Source organism: Aythya fuligula, chromosome 2, assembly GCF_009819795.1.
Source record: "Aythya fuligula isolate bAytFul2 chromosome 2, bAytFul2.pri, whole genome shotgun sequence".
In the NCBI taxonomy this organism is placed as follows: Eukaryota; Metazoa; Chordata; class Aves; order Anseriformes; family Anatidae; genus Aythya; species Aythya fuligula.
Genome location: NC_045560.1, coordinates 22322746 through 22340738, shown reverse-complemented (window position 1 = coordinate 22340738; position 17993 = coordinate 22322746). Strand labels below are relative to the sequence as shown.

Genomic DNA, 17993 nt, shown 5'->3' with positions numbered 1-17993 from the left:
TTTCTAAATTAACGTAAATTAACAAGAATTTTCTAGGTCCTATGAAAACAGTAGAATTTTCTGTCATCTATTCAAAGGCATGTTAGAAAAGGCTCTCCATAAAAATATTAAAAACTTCTATTTTAAAATTATCTTGTATCTAATGCTGTAACACTGAATCAACGCATATAAATTTCTGCTGATAAGAAGAGTTTAGAAACCAAACATATCACAAAGCACAGCTGTCACATTGGACTCTTAATGGACTATCTCTTGCTTTTTACCCACGAAAATGGCATCAGGGCCATTCTGAAAAAAAAATACAAAAAACTCCATCCTATTGTGAAGAATTAGGCAGAAAATGCAAGCAAATATAGACAGGGATGGAAATAACAGTGAGTGACTTACCTTTATTTGCATTGTATTAATAGGAGAGCTTGTCTGACAGTGCAGTGGTCCGTGTGTCTGGATATGGAGAATGTAAAGAAGAAATTCTTCACGACTGGACACAGGCCAACCCACATGGAGAACTGTGTTGTTGATGGCACTGGGTCCTATATTGTGAAGCTGAGAAACAAGTATTATCAGTGCTTTCAAAGGCAGTGAATAATAGCTAAAGACACAGCAATTGCTACTTAGCCATTTCCAAATTCCTAATGTTCGCAGCCCTGAAGTACTTCAGGAAAGTTGTATAGATTATTATAATAATTTTATTGATGGAAAATCTGTGTTAGGGAATGAAAAAGGACCTTGACATATTAGTTCAAAAAGCCAATGGCAAATCTGGGAGAACAAGCTTTTTTGTCCGAGTCTGTATTCAAGACAGACTTTCCCACCTTTCCCATTTTTTCATACATATGAAAGACCTGAAGTTGCCAAATTATCTTACAAACAAAAAAACAAACCACCAATCAAGACCCAAACCAAAACACCTTAGCAAAATACACTACACAAATATAAACAACAAACCATAACAGAAAATACTGGAAAATAAAAGGTGAAACTTCATGACGCAAAAGAATCACATCTCAGGCTGCAGGAATAGAAGGTGTAGCAAAACATAAACTAGTTTTTGTGGTTAAGAACTCTATTTCCAGCACTTCTCGGTTCATATTTCCCAAGAAGAAAAAAAAAAGGAATTAGCTTTCCTAAAGTAACATTACATGACATCATTCTTTTCTGGGAAAATAAATAAAGATAGAAATAATAGAAATTAAAACTTGTGTGCTGTTGAACTAGTTTGCAATTTGAAAATATCTGATGACCACATAAAGTTTGGGTATGTGCTAGCACTGTATATGAGAGGTACACAAGCAGAATGCCATGGAACTTTGCTCAAAGTTTCTGGAGATGTGAAATAACTTAAAAAAAAAAAAAAATTGGAACCAAATAAAACCTACTTTCAGTCTTACATCTTTTTCAGTAAAGGGCTTTTATGTTGCTGTTTGGGTTTTTTATGCTTTGCTGATATCAGTAAACCATGAAAAAGGCTTTAATCACTGTAACTATTGAATCACTGTAACTATTTAAATATGTGTGAGGTCACATATATTGTTCCATAAACAGGTCAAATGGCTGAGACAGGAAAATTTGTTAGAGACTTTTCAGTTTAGAGAAATGTGTTAATATGAGGAATTCACAAATAATATTTTGTATTTCATAGCCTGATTCACTACAGTTTAGTATGTTATGCAAATTTTTATCTTACACTGTTAATTAAGCTCAATTGCTTTTATTTTCTTGACTGCTGGTTTGTGAATTGTAACCACATGAGAAGCACACTGTTTTATGCCTAGAATAAAAGTTATCCATCAGATTCCAAAGATGGTCTGTATTCTGTGTAGTTCACTCAATGCACTTGTTTCTAACCTGAACTCTTCTCCTCACAGCTTTTAAAGAAGAAACAGTCAAGTCACTAAAAATATTTGACATCGGCTGTAATGAGCTGTATGCACTGTTTTTAATTCTTGCCAAACACTCCAAATGTTTATAAATCTATTAAATGTCAAAGGCAGATTTCTAGCATAAACTTGTGGCTCCTCCATTAACATGAAAAGGGTTGTGAATTTCTGGATTAAATTCGGGTTAGGTCTTAAAGTTCGAATATTTACAAACATGACTTCATCTACTTGCCAATAAAGACGATAATCCAAATTCATCAGGATTTCATTGGAAGCAGCGTCACATCCTATGGAATCAGGATGTGATAGTATCTGGCTGGTAAGATCAGATGGTATCTAACTGATGAGAATTAGTTTTACCTCATAGATGTGTTCAACTAAAGGACCAAGTTCTTCTTCTTTTGTAGGTTCATCTTTGGGTTCCCAGTTGTGAAGCGGCAAAACAATTTGTGGGGGGTGAGACACTCTGTAATATATAAGATGAGTTAAAACAGTATTCATTGCCAGTGATCAGCTGCAGTACTTTTAGAGAAATTAAGAAAAATTAAGAAAATTAAGACCCCGATAGTGACCTGAAACCTTAAGGGCACTTTATTTAGGCACATTCATTACAGTTAGGTGAGGCTAACAATGTGATGCCTCCATAAAGTGCTGCTGACTCCTTACAGGCTTCCAAGGGTGAGCATTTAGTTTCAGACTTCCTCTGAAGGGCAATTCTTTTCAAGCAAAGGAAGTAGCTCCTTCTCTGTTGGCGAAGAGGAATGCAGTCTGCCTGGCATTTACATCATTCTCACAGATGAGTTATCTGAACACATTATCCACAAAAGTAGAGTAATGATATGTAAATAATGCATTTTCCATTTAAGCCCGTAGATGCCTCATGCCATCCATATAACTTTCCTGCAAATATTTTTTAAATATTTAATTTCTTTGACTGTAAATTCCTCATGACCTTTGCTATTATCCCTTTTAAAAAAGGAACGATAAAGTAGTCATTTACCTCATTTTACAGGTGGAAAGCTGAGGTACAGGTAGGGCAAATGACTTCCATAAAGCCACAAAGCAAACTGGTGTATCAAGAAACTGAATTCATAGGCAGAGCATGAAAAAGTGCTCCAGGCTTTCCCATTTGCTTTGCAGACAAAGTGGTAGCTAGGGCATTGCCCAAAACACTGTTGCAATGTCAACAATGAAAATCAAAAATAAATTTAAAAAAACAGTGACTTTGACATCTTTCTTTAGGTCTGCTATTTTGTTTTTCCTTTCCTTCTGGGTCTGCTCTTAAGAAGGGAACAAGCAGTCTTCTGTTAACATTTCCACTTGAATCACAAGCATTATTTCCTACGAAAACTGAAAGTTGCCTGGAGGTACTTCATTCAGATGCCAACTTTAACCTTGTTCAGTTGTTGAGATCTTGGGAAATCAGATTCCAATAATTTCTTCCATCGTGGTAGGTGAGTGCTGGCCCAGATATCTGTCATCTGCTTGTATTGGAAGTAGTTCTTGGTGCTAAAACAGTAAGCATTACCCTTCCTTTACAAGGGTCAGCTCTCACTCACTTTTGCTGCTTCCCAGATTCTTTAGCTAAGAGGAAAGGCATTGAATTTCATTGCTTACTCTACTAAAGCTGAGAGTTTGCTGATAGAAAGCTGTTAAAACAAAAAATTAAAATTGCTGCTGATTTTTTTTTTTTTTTTTTTGGCGCAGAATATAAAATTTGAGTGAAATGATGGACTTCGTTCACTGATGTCAATTCCCTTTCACTTGAGTGTAAACAGAGGAAGCATCACTGCAGACACAGTTTTCCCCTTGAAGAAGGAGAACAGAAAACCAGAAGATTTTGTTACAAATCCTGACAATTTCAAAATATTTTAGGAAGAAGAAATGTTCCTGCTTCCAGCTCTTATGCCATATACAATGAATGAAATGTCTGACAAACTTTTGCACAGAACAGAGCTTCTCAAAGCAGGGTGAGACCCTGGAAAAGAATAATGTAATACCATCCAGCTAAAGTACAGATCTTCATGAAATGTAGGGCATCCTGGAGAATCCTGCTAACTCTTCCCCAGATAATACTTCCCAGACTTCAAAATGCCACTAGTTCCTACTAACAAGCATGTCAGAAGACAAACTGAAAAGCAAAGCCAAATAATAAAGAAAATGAAGCATATTCATAAAATGTCATTTCAGATGACATTTTGCTTATTATGTTTCACAAATAACCTTCCAATGAGAACTTTAATTATAAACTGTCTGTGGAGAGTGGGACCTTTCCCGTGTAGTCAGAAAAGCCAAGACATGGAGACCTTTCAGCTACCACAAAAATTTTCAAAACACAAGGTGTACATCAATAAAAAGAAGCAAGGTTTTAAAAGTCAGTGTTTTCTGTTACATTCCCTGCACAGTGTTTTTATTATCTATGGAATTACAAAGTGCAAAGTGCAAACATAGACATGCAGTTAAAATGATTATAAATTATGTAAGAATGTGTACATTTATTTTAATAGATTTTACAAAGATATTTTAAGCACTTCTGCTATTGACATGAAGGTAATAAAATCAGGCCAAATAAAACAGAAATCCTCTCTTTTGACTATTTTATTTTGTTATTAACTTTGAATATTTTGACATTTGAATGGTTTATTAGGTGAGAATTTTTCCTGGACTTTTAGATGACAATGATCTGATAAAGACGAGCACTGAAAAAAAAACAAGATAAAAGAAGTTCTACAAAGAATGGTTATATAGGATATACTAATAAAAATTATGCCTGCTGCTAGTCTTCCCAGTCCAAATTGCTTCCTTCCTAAATCCCTCATTGCTCTAATGCTCTTTCAGCAGTGGAAAATCATAATTACAGCTATAAAACTCTTAAATTTTTATAGAGATAAAGGTAAGCAGCATAATTAAATGTCAGTTATCTGAGCAACTATTCATTGAATGAACAATCTAAGCAGTTATCTTAAATTTCTTTTGAAGAAAGATTTCTTCCTTTCTCATAGAGGCAGTATTTGCATGCATCTACTGTGTAAGTTTATATGCATGTATGCATATGCACAATCTGGTAACTGCACTTAGTTTTCTCAGTAAAATATAATGATTCTAGTCCCACTTCATCCACCCCTACTGCAGAGCAGTATGGAAATCAGTGTAAGATATTTTCCAGTCCAAATGTGGACATAGACTCTCTTTTATTTTTATCTAGGAAATAATGAGCAAATAGTTCCCATGGAGCTGTGTGTTTCACCATCTCTGAGTAATTAGCAAAATCTGTCAACAAAGCATTTGGGAATTTTCCTTTGTACACGCATATTACAGTTAACATGAAAACCAAAGGACTTAAGAGGAAAGGAACTGGAAGTTGTTCAATTAAATAAATTTCTCTATTTAACAACCTGTTTCTTAGCACTGCAGGCAGCAGTTCAGGCCCGTTTTTCCACTCGTTAGCAAACTCTTTTTAACAACCGAGGTTGTTTGAGTCGTGTTTGGTGAAATTTACAAAGAATTCAAACTGCAAGACTTTTCTATGAAGGTGATGAGCAATATCACTGAAAAAAAAATCAGCATCTGCAGCTTTGAAAGCAACCCTTACTGGAAAATCTCATGTTCTACATGCATAGCCTTTTCTTTGCTGCACTGAAACTCTAGCCATTTTTTAACCTGGGCATCCAGTCATGGATGCTCTCTCCCAGCAGCATTCTCTCTCCTGTCTGCAGCCAACCAACTAACTCCTTTGATCCTACCTCAGCCTCTACTTCTCTGTTACCTTGCCCCTGATTTCATGTTTTTCACCTTGTTAGTGTGACATTCCTCTCTTGTCCAGATCATTGCCCTGTAATCATTACTAACTACAGAAAATATGATCACAGAATCAATCAAGAGAATCATAGAACGGCTTAGGTTCTGTTTTTGTTAAATAGTCTTACAGCTGCTCCTTTTCAGAAATATAAACATTAACAAATGTCCACATAGTCTTTTGTGTGCCTGTCATCTTCCTTCCACCAAACTGCAACCTTCTTAACCCGGAAAGCACTCACAAATTGTGTTGAAAAATTCTTCAAAAATCTCCCTTATAGTCTTATGTTGAGTCTTAGAACAGAAAACATGATCTCTGGGATCTGCAAAATGGTTGGATTCTTTTATGGGACAGAGTAGTCAAAGTATTGTCTTAGAAGTGGTAACAATAAATTGATTTTTATAAATCTATAAATGCATAAATAAATGCATACTTGTTTACACCTTAGGCAGTCTGCTGAGGTGGATAACGTAAGAGACATCTACTCCTCCTATATCAGCCAGACCTCATGGTCTGATTGTGGGAGTGAAGCCAGGGTACCTCCTGCTCTCCCTCTGCAGTGCCGAGAATGGCTAAGGTTCAGAGCTATAATTTGAGAAGGGGTGATGCAGGAAATCTGAGCTCCCAGACAAAAAGCATTTTGGCAATCATTTGCTTTAAGAGAACATCCTGCTGATCTCTTCCAGGATGCCAAGATAGCAGTCTAGTTCCAAGATCTTACAGAACAGTCTGAGATTCTGATTCCCTAATTGCATTTTTTTACTTTCCTAAACCAAGCTGTATGTGAAAAGAGAGACAATAGAAATAATCATCTTCAATCATATCCTGTGCTTGTTTAGTTTCAGTATCCCTTGTGTCAGTGGACAGACGTGCTTCAGATAGAAATGTAAGAATACTACAGTAGTAGCTGGCTGCACTCTTGTCACAGTCATAGCTCACTCCTTATTCATCCTTTCTCCAAGGGTCTCACTCTGCTCTCTATTAGCATATGCCTTAATTTGTTTCATCATTCTAATGATAAAAACAGCAGATTCTGCTTTGGTATTGAGAATTAAGTGCCTAGGTGGTTGCACAAGCAGACCCACGCACATAAAGAGACATTCTGTATTAGTAATGTCCATGGACACGATTTGAATACCCAAATAAAAGGTTGGGTCCAACTGCTGTTACTACAGTGTGGAATTCTACAGTGTGCTGCATTTGCACCAACATGGTAAGTTTAAAGAAGTCTACATGGGCAATAATGCCCTACACAGCCTGTTACATCTTTAGCTGATCAGGCTTGCATGGCTGATACTCCCTGGGAATTCTCAGGTGTTCCTGTTGGGTTAAGGCCCTTGGGATTATAAAATGTTGAAAGATTCCACTAGACAGAATTATTATATGTAGAAAGATTCAATACAAAAACAGTTACCCTTCTGAATTGAAATAGTGGAATACTTACCCTCTGACCTGTACTTGAGCCACAGCACTGATGTTGATATGGAGGTTAACTAAATTGCTGGTTGGATTGATCTTATTAGAACTGGAAAAGATTTAAGATTGGTACAAAGGTTAAAAAAGGTTTTTTTTTGTTTTGTTTTGTTTTGTTTTGTTTTAAAAAAAGCTGAACTCTAGACTGTTATAGATACAGCACTGAACACCCACAAGTCTCCAGCTGGGAAGTGGTGCTGTTGGACATATGACAATGTGGGTTTTGTTATTGCCACTCTTCAGTCTTGTAGGAGATTTGTATTTAAGTCTGAGCTCATCACATGTTTTATAGTATAATCAACTCAAACTTCCTTTAAAGGATCCTGCGGATATGGGTGGATACGGTGATACAGATTTATTTGGCTCAGAATATAATTTAAATTTCCTTGTTCAACTTGGCTATCTGTATGGATAGGGATATCTTAATAGAATATGAGGTTGATTCACGTAGTGAAGGAAGGCAATGTTAATGAACAAGATAGGCTTTGTTACAATAAAATCTGCCTTTCCAGTTCTCCAAACTTGTGACTTCTGCATGACAATCTTTAAAGCAAAAACATATAAATAGATAACTAACTAAATAAATGCTTTCTTTCCATTTCTTATTCTCTCCCCTCTTCTATCCAGAGAGTGTTTACACTCTTAATCCCACTTAGCATTGAAGACACATCTCTACATTTAAAGTGTGCTCTCACTCCTTTTCTTATCCTATTGGAAATTCTTAGTAGCAAAAGTAGTTTCTCTCACTTCAAGTGGCCATTCATGTGACTGTAGTCCATTCACATAAAGAACAGTTTCCAGGTTTAAATTCATGAAGACAGTAAAAGAAATATTTAGAGATTTAGAGTATATTTAATTATGGGATTAATGACACTAAATTAGGAGGTTTTACTCAAGCAAGCATGGAAGCACTTCCTTACTTCATGGAGTCTAAGTGTCTATTGCTGTCACAGTTTACTGTTATCACATCTGGGTAGCATCAGTCAAATGGAAACATTCAGAGGAGGCCAGAATTCCCAGTGACTGACTCCTGAGGAGTAAAGGCCAATAGTGCTTTGATCCAGGCTTTCTGGTTACAGATTGCTAAAATTAGGAGCAGCTCTAATTTGTTTGTAAACTAATGCAGATTCCCCTCAAACATCATGTGAACTTTTGAAGTAATCCTCCATAGCCATTGTTCTGAGCTGCAGTCAGCGTTTAAAATTTGCTTTTAAGTAAAAAATGACTATACAATTAATTTGTTAGTATCAGTTGTTCTCCATCTTCTTACAGTTCTACTTTCCATGGAGTTACAATACAGAGTTTGATCACATATATTTGGCATTTAAATCCTGTTTGTGCGTTATGCTATTTTGTAGGTAACAATAGTTTTAAAAAAAGTGCCAGGACATCTCCATTGCTTAGGGGTATATAATGCCTAGCAAAATCCACACCAGAAAACGAATCAGATTTCAAAACCCTACTCAGCCTCTTGCCTATTTCTTATAAGTGATGAAGTTCAGTCTTGCAAGGCAAAAAAATTATTTTCCACTTGATGTTTTGGAGCAAATTAAAGGTGTGTTTAAGAATAACTCAGATAAGGACACAGATTCAGACATGTTCTCTGCCTCCCTTTCTTTCCACTTTAGGTCACTTCCTTTTTCTCTTTTTCTGAGTTAAAATTTTCTGTTTCCTTTTTTTTTTTTTTTTTTTAAATTTGTTTTACCTCTTCACTAAGGACAAAGAAATACATGAATGGTATGGCTGCTTGGGAAGTAATGTAGAGGAGTGTGTTAACTATAGGATACATTCCTTATGCAAGAAGCTTAACTTTTATGTATTTATTTAAGTAGCTGGGTGCTGTTCAGCATTTTGACACCAACTTGTGGAAACTGTCCTGCCTTCCTGGTAGTCCAACAGACTTCTTCCCCTTACGTTTCAGTCAGTAGATATGGAGGAATTATGAGGTGCTGCTGCCTCTTGAAGTTCTGACTTCTACCTTATCACTTTTTCTACCGAATTGACCTGCCCTCAGCTCTTTCTAGCTGGAAAGATCTATCAACCCACCAAGCTCCAAGCCTCCCTGGTTTCACAGCATAAAAAGGGTAACGATGAGAGCCTTTGATAAGTATTTCATATATACAACTGTGTTACTTGCATTAATGCCCTGATGGTGAACAGTGGTGTGAGCAGGGGACCTACAAGCTAGAAGTTACATATTTTCTCTCTCTCTGGAGGTCCCCATGCCTCCAGCTTGTCAGCCACCCTCCCAGCCCTTTGGCTTCTGCAGCCTTCTGTTGCTGTGCCCTTCCCAGGTTTCTGCATGTCCTTTCCTTCCAGGGTTACATTCTGGAAGCATGACTTAAACATTTTAAATGTCGCAGTTATTTACCATAGTGAGCGTGATCAAGGCCCTCATTAAAGGCCAGACATTAGCAATTAAGTCTGTGTGTGTGGGGCAGGGAGGGCCCCATAAGGAACTCCAGCATGCATTTGATGAGGACAGACGTAGCAGAAGCTCAGCCACCTACTGAAAAATTCCCAAGTTTGTGCTTGCTGTTATTCTAACCCAGCCTGTCCTGTGCTTTTCTGTCCCTGTGCATTGCTCAGCATAAAACAGAAGATTCTCTAGAAGTAATATTTCATCCCCACAAATGAGGAACTTAAAAAAATAAATACAGATTCACCTGAATAAAACTGAAACAGCTTCCTCTCTTTATGACAGTAACTGTAACTACATCTTCTATAAAATATGAAGCATTTTGACTTTCAAAAAACATTTTCATATATATTAAAGAACAATTATCTGGTTATTTCAGTAAAAAAAATCAAGAGTAAGTCTAAAAATACAGATATAAAACAACTGAAAATATTTTTAAGTTCATGTCTTAAAAAAAAAAAGGAAAACTTGATCATATTTTAACTGCTCACCTATTTTCTATATTGCTGTAAAGGAGTGGCATATCTTTTATGTTTCAAGAGCATTTTATACTTTAAAATACAGAACTTTGTTGGAAAATGATCACCGTTCATTAATCCCGAAGTGGAGAACCACGTGCAAATTTGGGAAATCTATGGAAGAACCTTGGAACACTAACCAAAATTAGTTAACCTGTATTTTAACAAAATAAAAACCTTAGAATAACTCTAAGACTGATATAGTTAAAAGCTAACATGGCCCCAGCTCTACAAATCCTCCTGAAGAAAGCTACCAAAGGAGAAATAACTACTGAAGTTGAAGAGCTAAACTTCTTAAACTCCAGATATTGACAGGAATTCAGAATTTAAATAACCGTGCTCTTGGTAAAATATCTAACCTTTTTATTTGCAGCTCAAAATTGATGCTGAAATCTGAATTTTCAAAATGCTGAACAGAAAAGCGGATGCCTGTAGAGAACTGGAAAAGAAACAAAAGAACAGGTTACTAATTTCCATTTGCTTTTTGAAACAGTAATGGAATAAAGCCGAACAAGCTCATTCAGAAGACAGAATGGAATTGGAAGGGTAGTTAAAGAAGGGATATACAACAGCATATGGTGGGGTCTCTGTAACCCTCTTGCTGGACTTAGTTACATCACTGGTTATGCAAGTGGCTAGGGAGGAGGGGGAGATGCCATCTGTCCTCCACATTAAATTAATAAAATCGTCCCGCAATGTTTAAATTAATCCTTTTAATTGCCTCATTTCAACTGCATATGTTTTTAATCTGGCAATTTCTGAAATCTGAATTTTGCATTGAGACTGACAGCAAAGCATACAGCCTGTATACTCTGCATATAAGTACCACTACTCCCCTCCTTCTCACCTCCTGCACTGTCTGATAGTAACATTTCCTGCCAGATAACTTGCATACACGCTTTCCTTTTTAAAAAGGATTGTTACATATAACCATATTCTCCATGTGGAGAAAAATAAAGACTTGTCTCTTCAGTATGCTTTCCTTGGCATACTTGGGGCAGCATTGCCAGCAACAGAACACAACACAACAACGTAGTTTTCTGTCTGGGACACGGATTCAGTATCACTGACAAGGAAGGATTTTCTTCTGTGGGTGTCATTTCATATGTTTAAGAAATCTCTTTTTTCCAAGCATTATTTTGTTATAAGTCCTCACTCAATTTTCCCTCTTTTCTCACTTGTGGTGGTGGATCACTGAATATTAATCCATCTGCAGAGCGAGACTTAGCTAACGTGTTTCAATTACTTCTTTCAATTGTCCTATGCTAGAAGCAATATTGTTACCATGAAAAAATGGCACATTCAAATATTTGAATTGTTTTCATTTTAATATCAGAGCTAATCTCTCTTCTTGGAAGTAAAATCTTTAAGATGAAAGGAAAATACTCATTAAATTAACCAGAAGCTGAACAGTTGGCTTGGAATACAGATGCAAACTATTTTTATTACCATTCTGGGGATGATTTTAACCTTATTGATTCAACTTTAGAAACATATCATGATCTTTTTAATCTCTGAGACAAAAATAAATAAATAAATAAGATACTGATTTCAGCTTTTGTCATACTGATCAGTCTACATAAATTTGTTTCCATTTCTAGCAGAAAAAAAAGTTTTGATGAACCAAAGACATAATTTTCCTCTGATCTAACAGAGCAGGCATGAACTGCAGTTTTGATGATCCATCATATCCCTGATGTCCCAGGTTTAATGCCTTATTTAATACCGAAACATACCTCTACTGTATGAGTCTAATGAGCTGCAGATGTTGCCTCTGTGTGGTAATATGACTTTGTTAATGTCAAGTAGCCCTTGACAAAGCTACTAATAAGATCCTAACATGCCCTTGCTGAAAATTCAGAGGCCAAAGGAGTTGAATTTGCTTTAGTTTGTACACTAGCAGTCACAGGATCTCCTTGTTTTAGTAAGAGATTCATTTAATCCGAATAGTTTATTTAAATGTTCCAAGTGAAGTTACTTTCATCTGAAGTGCATCATTTGCCATGTTAGAATCATCATGCTTCTTTGAAATATATGACATTTCTACTACTACTGATAATCTTTAATTTGTTATGTTCGGCAGCACCCAGGAGTACACTGGGAGATAGATGGCTACTGTTTTTTGACGTGTCTTACAGAGCATAAGAAAGATAAAGCCTCTGTGCTCTTGAAGAATTAGTTTGCTACACACCAAGACATAGGCAAGATCGTCCAAGCCTCCCAGCCTTCTGGCCTTATTGCCATTCGTTTCTATTTCCTTCCAAATTCTTCTACCTATTCTATTTCTAATAAGATCTACATTTCACTTGCTAAAGCCATTGAAGAGGCATTAGTAAGCTTGTCAGTATGATCCATTTCATAAACTAAGTACTTTGAGCATCTTTCCTCTCTGCCTGTGAGATGGTATCACAGACATCTAGTTTGAATTCTGGGCCATATGGTTGTGGGATTTTCTTTCTCATTTTTTTTTTATCTTCTTTTTTTAACCATGCAGATACTATTGAAAAGGATACAGACTTTCTGTGGGCAGTAAATATTTTAAGGTCATGGAATTTAAAGAAGTCAGAGAGATAGTCATTCTGATGACAATGTTGAAAATGTAAAGTGTTCTGCAGCCCACAGCAGTAATATCCCATGGGGTACATCACAAAATCCTGACATAATTCTCATCCTCAGAAAGTTGATCTTAATGTGTTGGAGAATCCCCAGGTTTCAGGGTGCTGAAAAGTCATTACAGTGACTCAATAGTTAAGAGTTTAAAGAATGTTAGACTTTGACCTAACCCTCTCTTCCCACTCCCTCACAACTTCCACAGAGTCCCTTTCTGACTGCGTGTTTTGAGAATAACTGATCTCCTGCCAGAGCAGAATTGTTTTGCAAAACTGGAAATGGATCAGAGAAGCCTCTCATGATTTATGCAATTTGTACAAAGGGTTGGTATTTCGCTGTTGGAAGTACGTTTGCCATCATAAATATGTTTGGACTGAAAAAGCTCAAGTGCTTTCACCTTTACTAAGCTTCCAGGAGAGCTGGTTTCAAAGATACAGCTAGGCTTTAAGCTTTCGCTAACTATAATCCAACACTTTTGCCATCTGGCTTTGTGATGCTTTATCTTTGTATGCCTTAATTTTCAAGTGTGAGATTCTTTTTTGTTTCAAAACAGAATATTCTTAAACATGTTATGAACCCTGCTGTTTTATTCTGCTACTTCCAAGTCTCTCTTTATGAAGTATTTTGCTTTGGAATATTTGGTAACAATGCATTTACAGCAGCCCAAGTGCTGACTCTGAAGCAAAACAGGATTAGCTGTGCTGACAGAATCCATGAGGAGACAGGTGAGAGTAGCACTGCTTCAGTGGCCACCAAATAACATTCCTGAGGTCTTCAGACTGCCAGTAGTTTGGCTCAAGGATGATGTGGAAACAGCGCTTTGGATTCACAGGGGAGAGTAGAGGGGCTGTAGTTTAATATCTCCACATTCAGACCTTTCCATTGCTTATACTTAAGACAAAATGCAAAGCAACACAGACTTGCTCCTAGATTGATATAAAATGGTAGTGCTTCTTGTCTCCCTTTCCTCTTCAAAACCCATGCTTACCCGCACAATCATCCACAAGATTCTTGTCCACTTTTGTCTATCTTGATAATGTGCTTCTGCCATAGGACTAAGTAAGAAACAAATCAGTAGATAAATTTGCTGGTTTTCTGGTAAGCGATGTTATCTGCCTTGAGTTTGGATTTTTCTAGGGCTTTGGTCCATCAGTGCCTCCCATCATCATGTTAGGAAAACTCCATTCCTCAGTATTTTTTTCAATTACTCTTATTTTTTAGGAGTTTCATTTAATAGAATGAAATAAAAAATGCAAAACCTTTTAGCCCTGTTTTCTATATTCACTGACTCAACTATCTATGCAGTCAGCGTTCCTAGTGCAATGCCTTTCCCAGAAAATACTTTTAAAGTTCCCCTCTTCAGACTTCTAATTTGCATCAGTTTTACAGAGCAGAACCCTCACCAAGCACATTCCTGCTCCCAGTGGGTCCACCATCTGGAGTTTGTTTCTCTGTGGTTTCTAGCTCCTTGTAATCCTAAGGAGTCTGCCTGGGACTGCTGGTAATCATGACTGTGCGAGACACCTGGTCTCACACTTGCCTTCAAAAGCTCTATGACTGATCTGAAGCCAACCTTACATATCCAAACAAGCTTATTGGAGTCCAAATCTTCTATCATGTGATCCATTTGGTTCTTTTATCAAGGCTGAGTCAGGAACTATTTCAAAACCATTTGAAAGATCTTGAAAAAGTTTGGGTTAAACACCCATAGGATTATACCATGAGCAGTGCTAGAATTCCTCTGCAGGGACATCCATGGCAGAACATTCCTAGGTTCAACACTTCTGGGGCTGCCCTGCACTGTTTGTCAGGACATAGGAACAAGTGATGATAATTGGTAGCTCTTTTTTTGTCTCCAAATATGTTCAATCCAAATGACATTCATAACGTGAAGGAAAACTTTACTCCAACATGATTTTCATGGATGTAAGTCATGACATAAACTGATAAGAGAATGCTCATACACTCAAGATTAGACTCAGAATAAAGAATCTGTTATTTACTACACACATCTTAAATAGAACGAATACTAAGGCAGAAATAAACATTACACATTATGGATTGGGATTCTCTTCTCATCATACTAGTGCAACTTCTGGGACTTAAACTGAGGGACACTAACTTTCTTTAGAGTATGTGAAATAAAACATGTTATCTAATATCATCAATTTTTTAGAACAACAGATTGTTAGTTTTTCAGAAGCACAGTACTGTCTCTTATTGCACCAACATTTTCCTGTCCGAGTAAATAATTTGGTTTAGGTGCTGCTTATTTGGACACATTCTGCTAATTGAATAGTTTTCCATTAGCTCCTCTTTAAAATTCAATTAGATAAAAATCAGTAAATGCATCTGCTTTTCCCTTACGTTTGCGCCAGCCACCATGGGGTTCCCAAGATCACAAACCACCATTCTAGTTTCATTTTCCATCTTGTAATCACAGCTCAATACACGCAGGGCCTGTAACAAAAGGACATCAATATGGAGGTCAGAGATCATAGTGAAACGTATCCAGTCGGGAAAGAGATGCCTTTTTGATCGTGACATTTCTTTTGATTTCGGACACCTGCTCAGTGCACTAGGAAAACATTTAATTGGTTATTGTCAGACAATGGGTGAAAACTGATGCCAGGGAAAAACAAACAGGGACGCTTCCTAATACCTGAAGGGCCACGATGCAATCACTCTAGCTCCAGTTTTAACATACTGCTTTGCTGTTGTAAATCATCCTTATGGCCATAATGACTCAACAGAGAAAACAAGCATAAAAAGGTAAAAGGGGTGAAAGAAACAGGTTTCACACTAATTGCAATATTTTTATTATCTGTCACTAGAAGTCTCTGGAATGAATTTATGGCATTGGCCACAAATGGACCAAGCCTAGAATTTTATTTTCCAAGCTATGGTTTATGTTGTTACAACTTCACGTTGTTATTTCTGTAACTACATTAGTTGTAATTTATAATTTAGCAACAAAGAAGATGGATTTCTACTTAAATAATTTCCCTCTAAATTTCTTAATGTAAAACGTGTTTCTTCTTTGTTCTTTCAACCCTTTATAATCTTTATTGCTAGTAGTTTCACCTGTATAGAAAACAGACTGTGCAGAAGGAGGAACAACCATAGGACAGCAGAAGATTATAGGAGATATAGAGTAGGACAAAGCAACATTTTTTTTTTTTTTTCTGTTTACCTCTCTGGCGTATTGGAGAAAATAGTCACTATTACGTGCAGAAGTAAACTAGCTTTGTAAAAGCAGAATGCAGCTAGAGCTGTTGCCATAAGGCTCTCCCACTACCTTTCCTCTCATTTGTGATTCTCACAGATTAACTAATACATGCAAGGTCATGCTCTTTATATAAAAAGACCTGGGAAATCTCCAGACCACTGGCTACCAATTCACTCCTAATCTGTAAAAGCCAGTGTGGACATGTTGATCTTATCACTTCCTGAGACTGAAAGAAATGATAGGGCATGTCCTAAATGTAGCCCATGTGAAGCATGCCCTCAGTATGCACCTCATTCATGTTGACACTTTTATGGTTTGTGAGGAGGAAAGGAAGTTTTTTACACAGTGTGTTCACTGAGCTACTCGCCATCCCAAGCCTCTCTACAGCAGGGAGCAGAGGATTTTTACATTCTTCCCAGCTGCTCAATTAGAGGTGGGCTGCAACACCTGGGAGAAGCAAGAATGTTAACACAGCTGAAACCAAACTTGTTTGTAAAACTCTTCATTTTAGCTTGATTTGTGGGTATATGGTTTTGTTCTTCATTTTTATTTTTTATTTTTTTGAAATTCAGGTCTAAATGTTTGAACATAGATATTCCTCTACATTTCATATCTTGCAGTTTCTTTATTAATACTGTATTAAACACCAGGACAGAGTACTTCATCCCTTATCACACACTTTTTGTCCCTTGAAAGCTAAGCAAATAGAAAAGTTTTGCAAGTAGGTTTTCTGCAATTTGAAGGTGATGCTTTCATGCCAAAAATGGTTAATGGAACTGAACTTATATGACCAGAATCACAAAAGCTCATTTGTGGGCATAAAGATGTGACAGGGAGCTGTGATATAATTTCTTCAGGATCGAGATTAATTGCCTTTGTTTTTCCACTGATCACCTTTTTGAGGTAGTTCAATACACCTGAAATTAAAACCAGGCAGGAAGCAAGCAAGAGCAAAGAAACTTATATACCCAATATTGTCAGTACCATTATCTCATACGTAACTCAGCCAGCTGGAAGGTTTTGCCACAAAACCCTACTACCTGCCACTGGTAGCAATTTATGTTTTTATAGCAACACATGGTCTTTTTGGCAATCTTGAGCAGAAGCAAAATCCCAACAATTAACACATGTGCTCCCAGGGTGCATTTTAACTAGGAAATGACTGGATGCTCTAAGTCATCCAGGCAGCCTACAAACTTGAAGCTTTCTGGTGGTCTTAGCAATGAATTACAAATTGATGCCAGAATTGTTAAGCACTACAGACTGTGGATTAAAACACCTCCTCTCTTTTCTTGATCAACACCTTTCATCCTTATCTTCTGAGTAGAAATGGATGGATTAGGTACCAGGTGCCAGAATCTAGCTTCTCATCTAACTGATGTATGAGAACCAGCGTTTGTCCTCAAAAGGCTCAATTTATGCCTCATCTAGCCAGCCACCTTCTATTTACTCTTATAATATGAATTTTCAGGTAAGAAAAGAAGGTTGCATATCTTTTTCCTATTCATGTATTATGCTATAGTTCAGAAAGGCTTGGGGCTAAAAGCTCTGGATTTATCCATTGAAAAGTAAAACTGGTTGTGATCCACAACAGCCCCACAGTTCCCAGCCTGCACAGAGACAGTCATGCCAAAATACATAATGTTTTTGGTGTGGAACAAATACCTAACAGGGCTTTGTATTTGCTTGATTTACTTCTACTAATTATTCCATGATAATTTGGGCTCCACCCATCACTACTAAGGCAGGATAGAGTTGTGTGTGAAACTCTTTTGCTGGGCAAAGTATTAGTGTACAGTACTCAGGCAATGGCTTGGGGTTCAAGTACACAATCATGCTACTGTAGTGTAAGAACTTACCATACAGCAAGTATATACTGCCTCTGGCTCTACTGCTGGCCATGGAAATGTGAGGTAATATAATGTGGTTATACTTTTTTCATTGCAGCTAATTCCAGTAATTCCACACCTACTGCATATGGACAGTTATTACAAGCCAAAAGGTTTCCAGTAACTTGTAAAGCTGTGGTAATTTTCTCATTTACCTGGTATCTGGAGCTTTTAAGTGT

At 37.0% G+C, this 17993-nt stretch overlaps 1 protein-coding gene across 1 annotated transcript in view; it reads right to left on the bottom strand.

Annotated features, from left to right (window-relative positions):
• The window catches only part of ITGA8 (integrin subunit alpha 8), a 107742-nt gene that overhangs the window by 32127 nt on the left and 57622 nt on the right, over positions 1–17993 (bottom strand). The window contains exons 21-25 of the mRNA XM_032183471.1: positions 15064–15156; positions 10446–10525; positions 7121–7201; positions 2241–2346; positions 388–546 (exon numbers count right to left, since the gene is read on the bottom strand). Of these exons, the coding sequence (XP_032039362.1) occupies positions 388–546; positions 2241–2346; positions 7121–7201; positions 10446–10525; positions 15064–15156 (519 nt within the window). The remainder of the gene's footprint in view (positions 1–387; positions 547–2240; positions 2347–7120; positions 7202–10445; positions 10526–15063; positions 15157–17993) is intronic.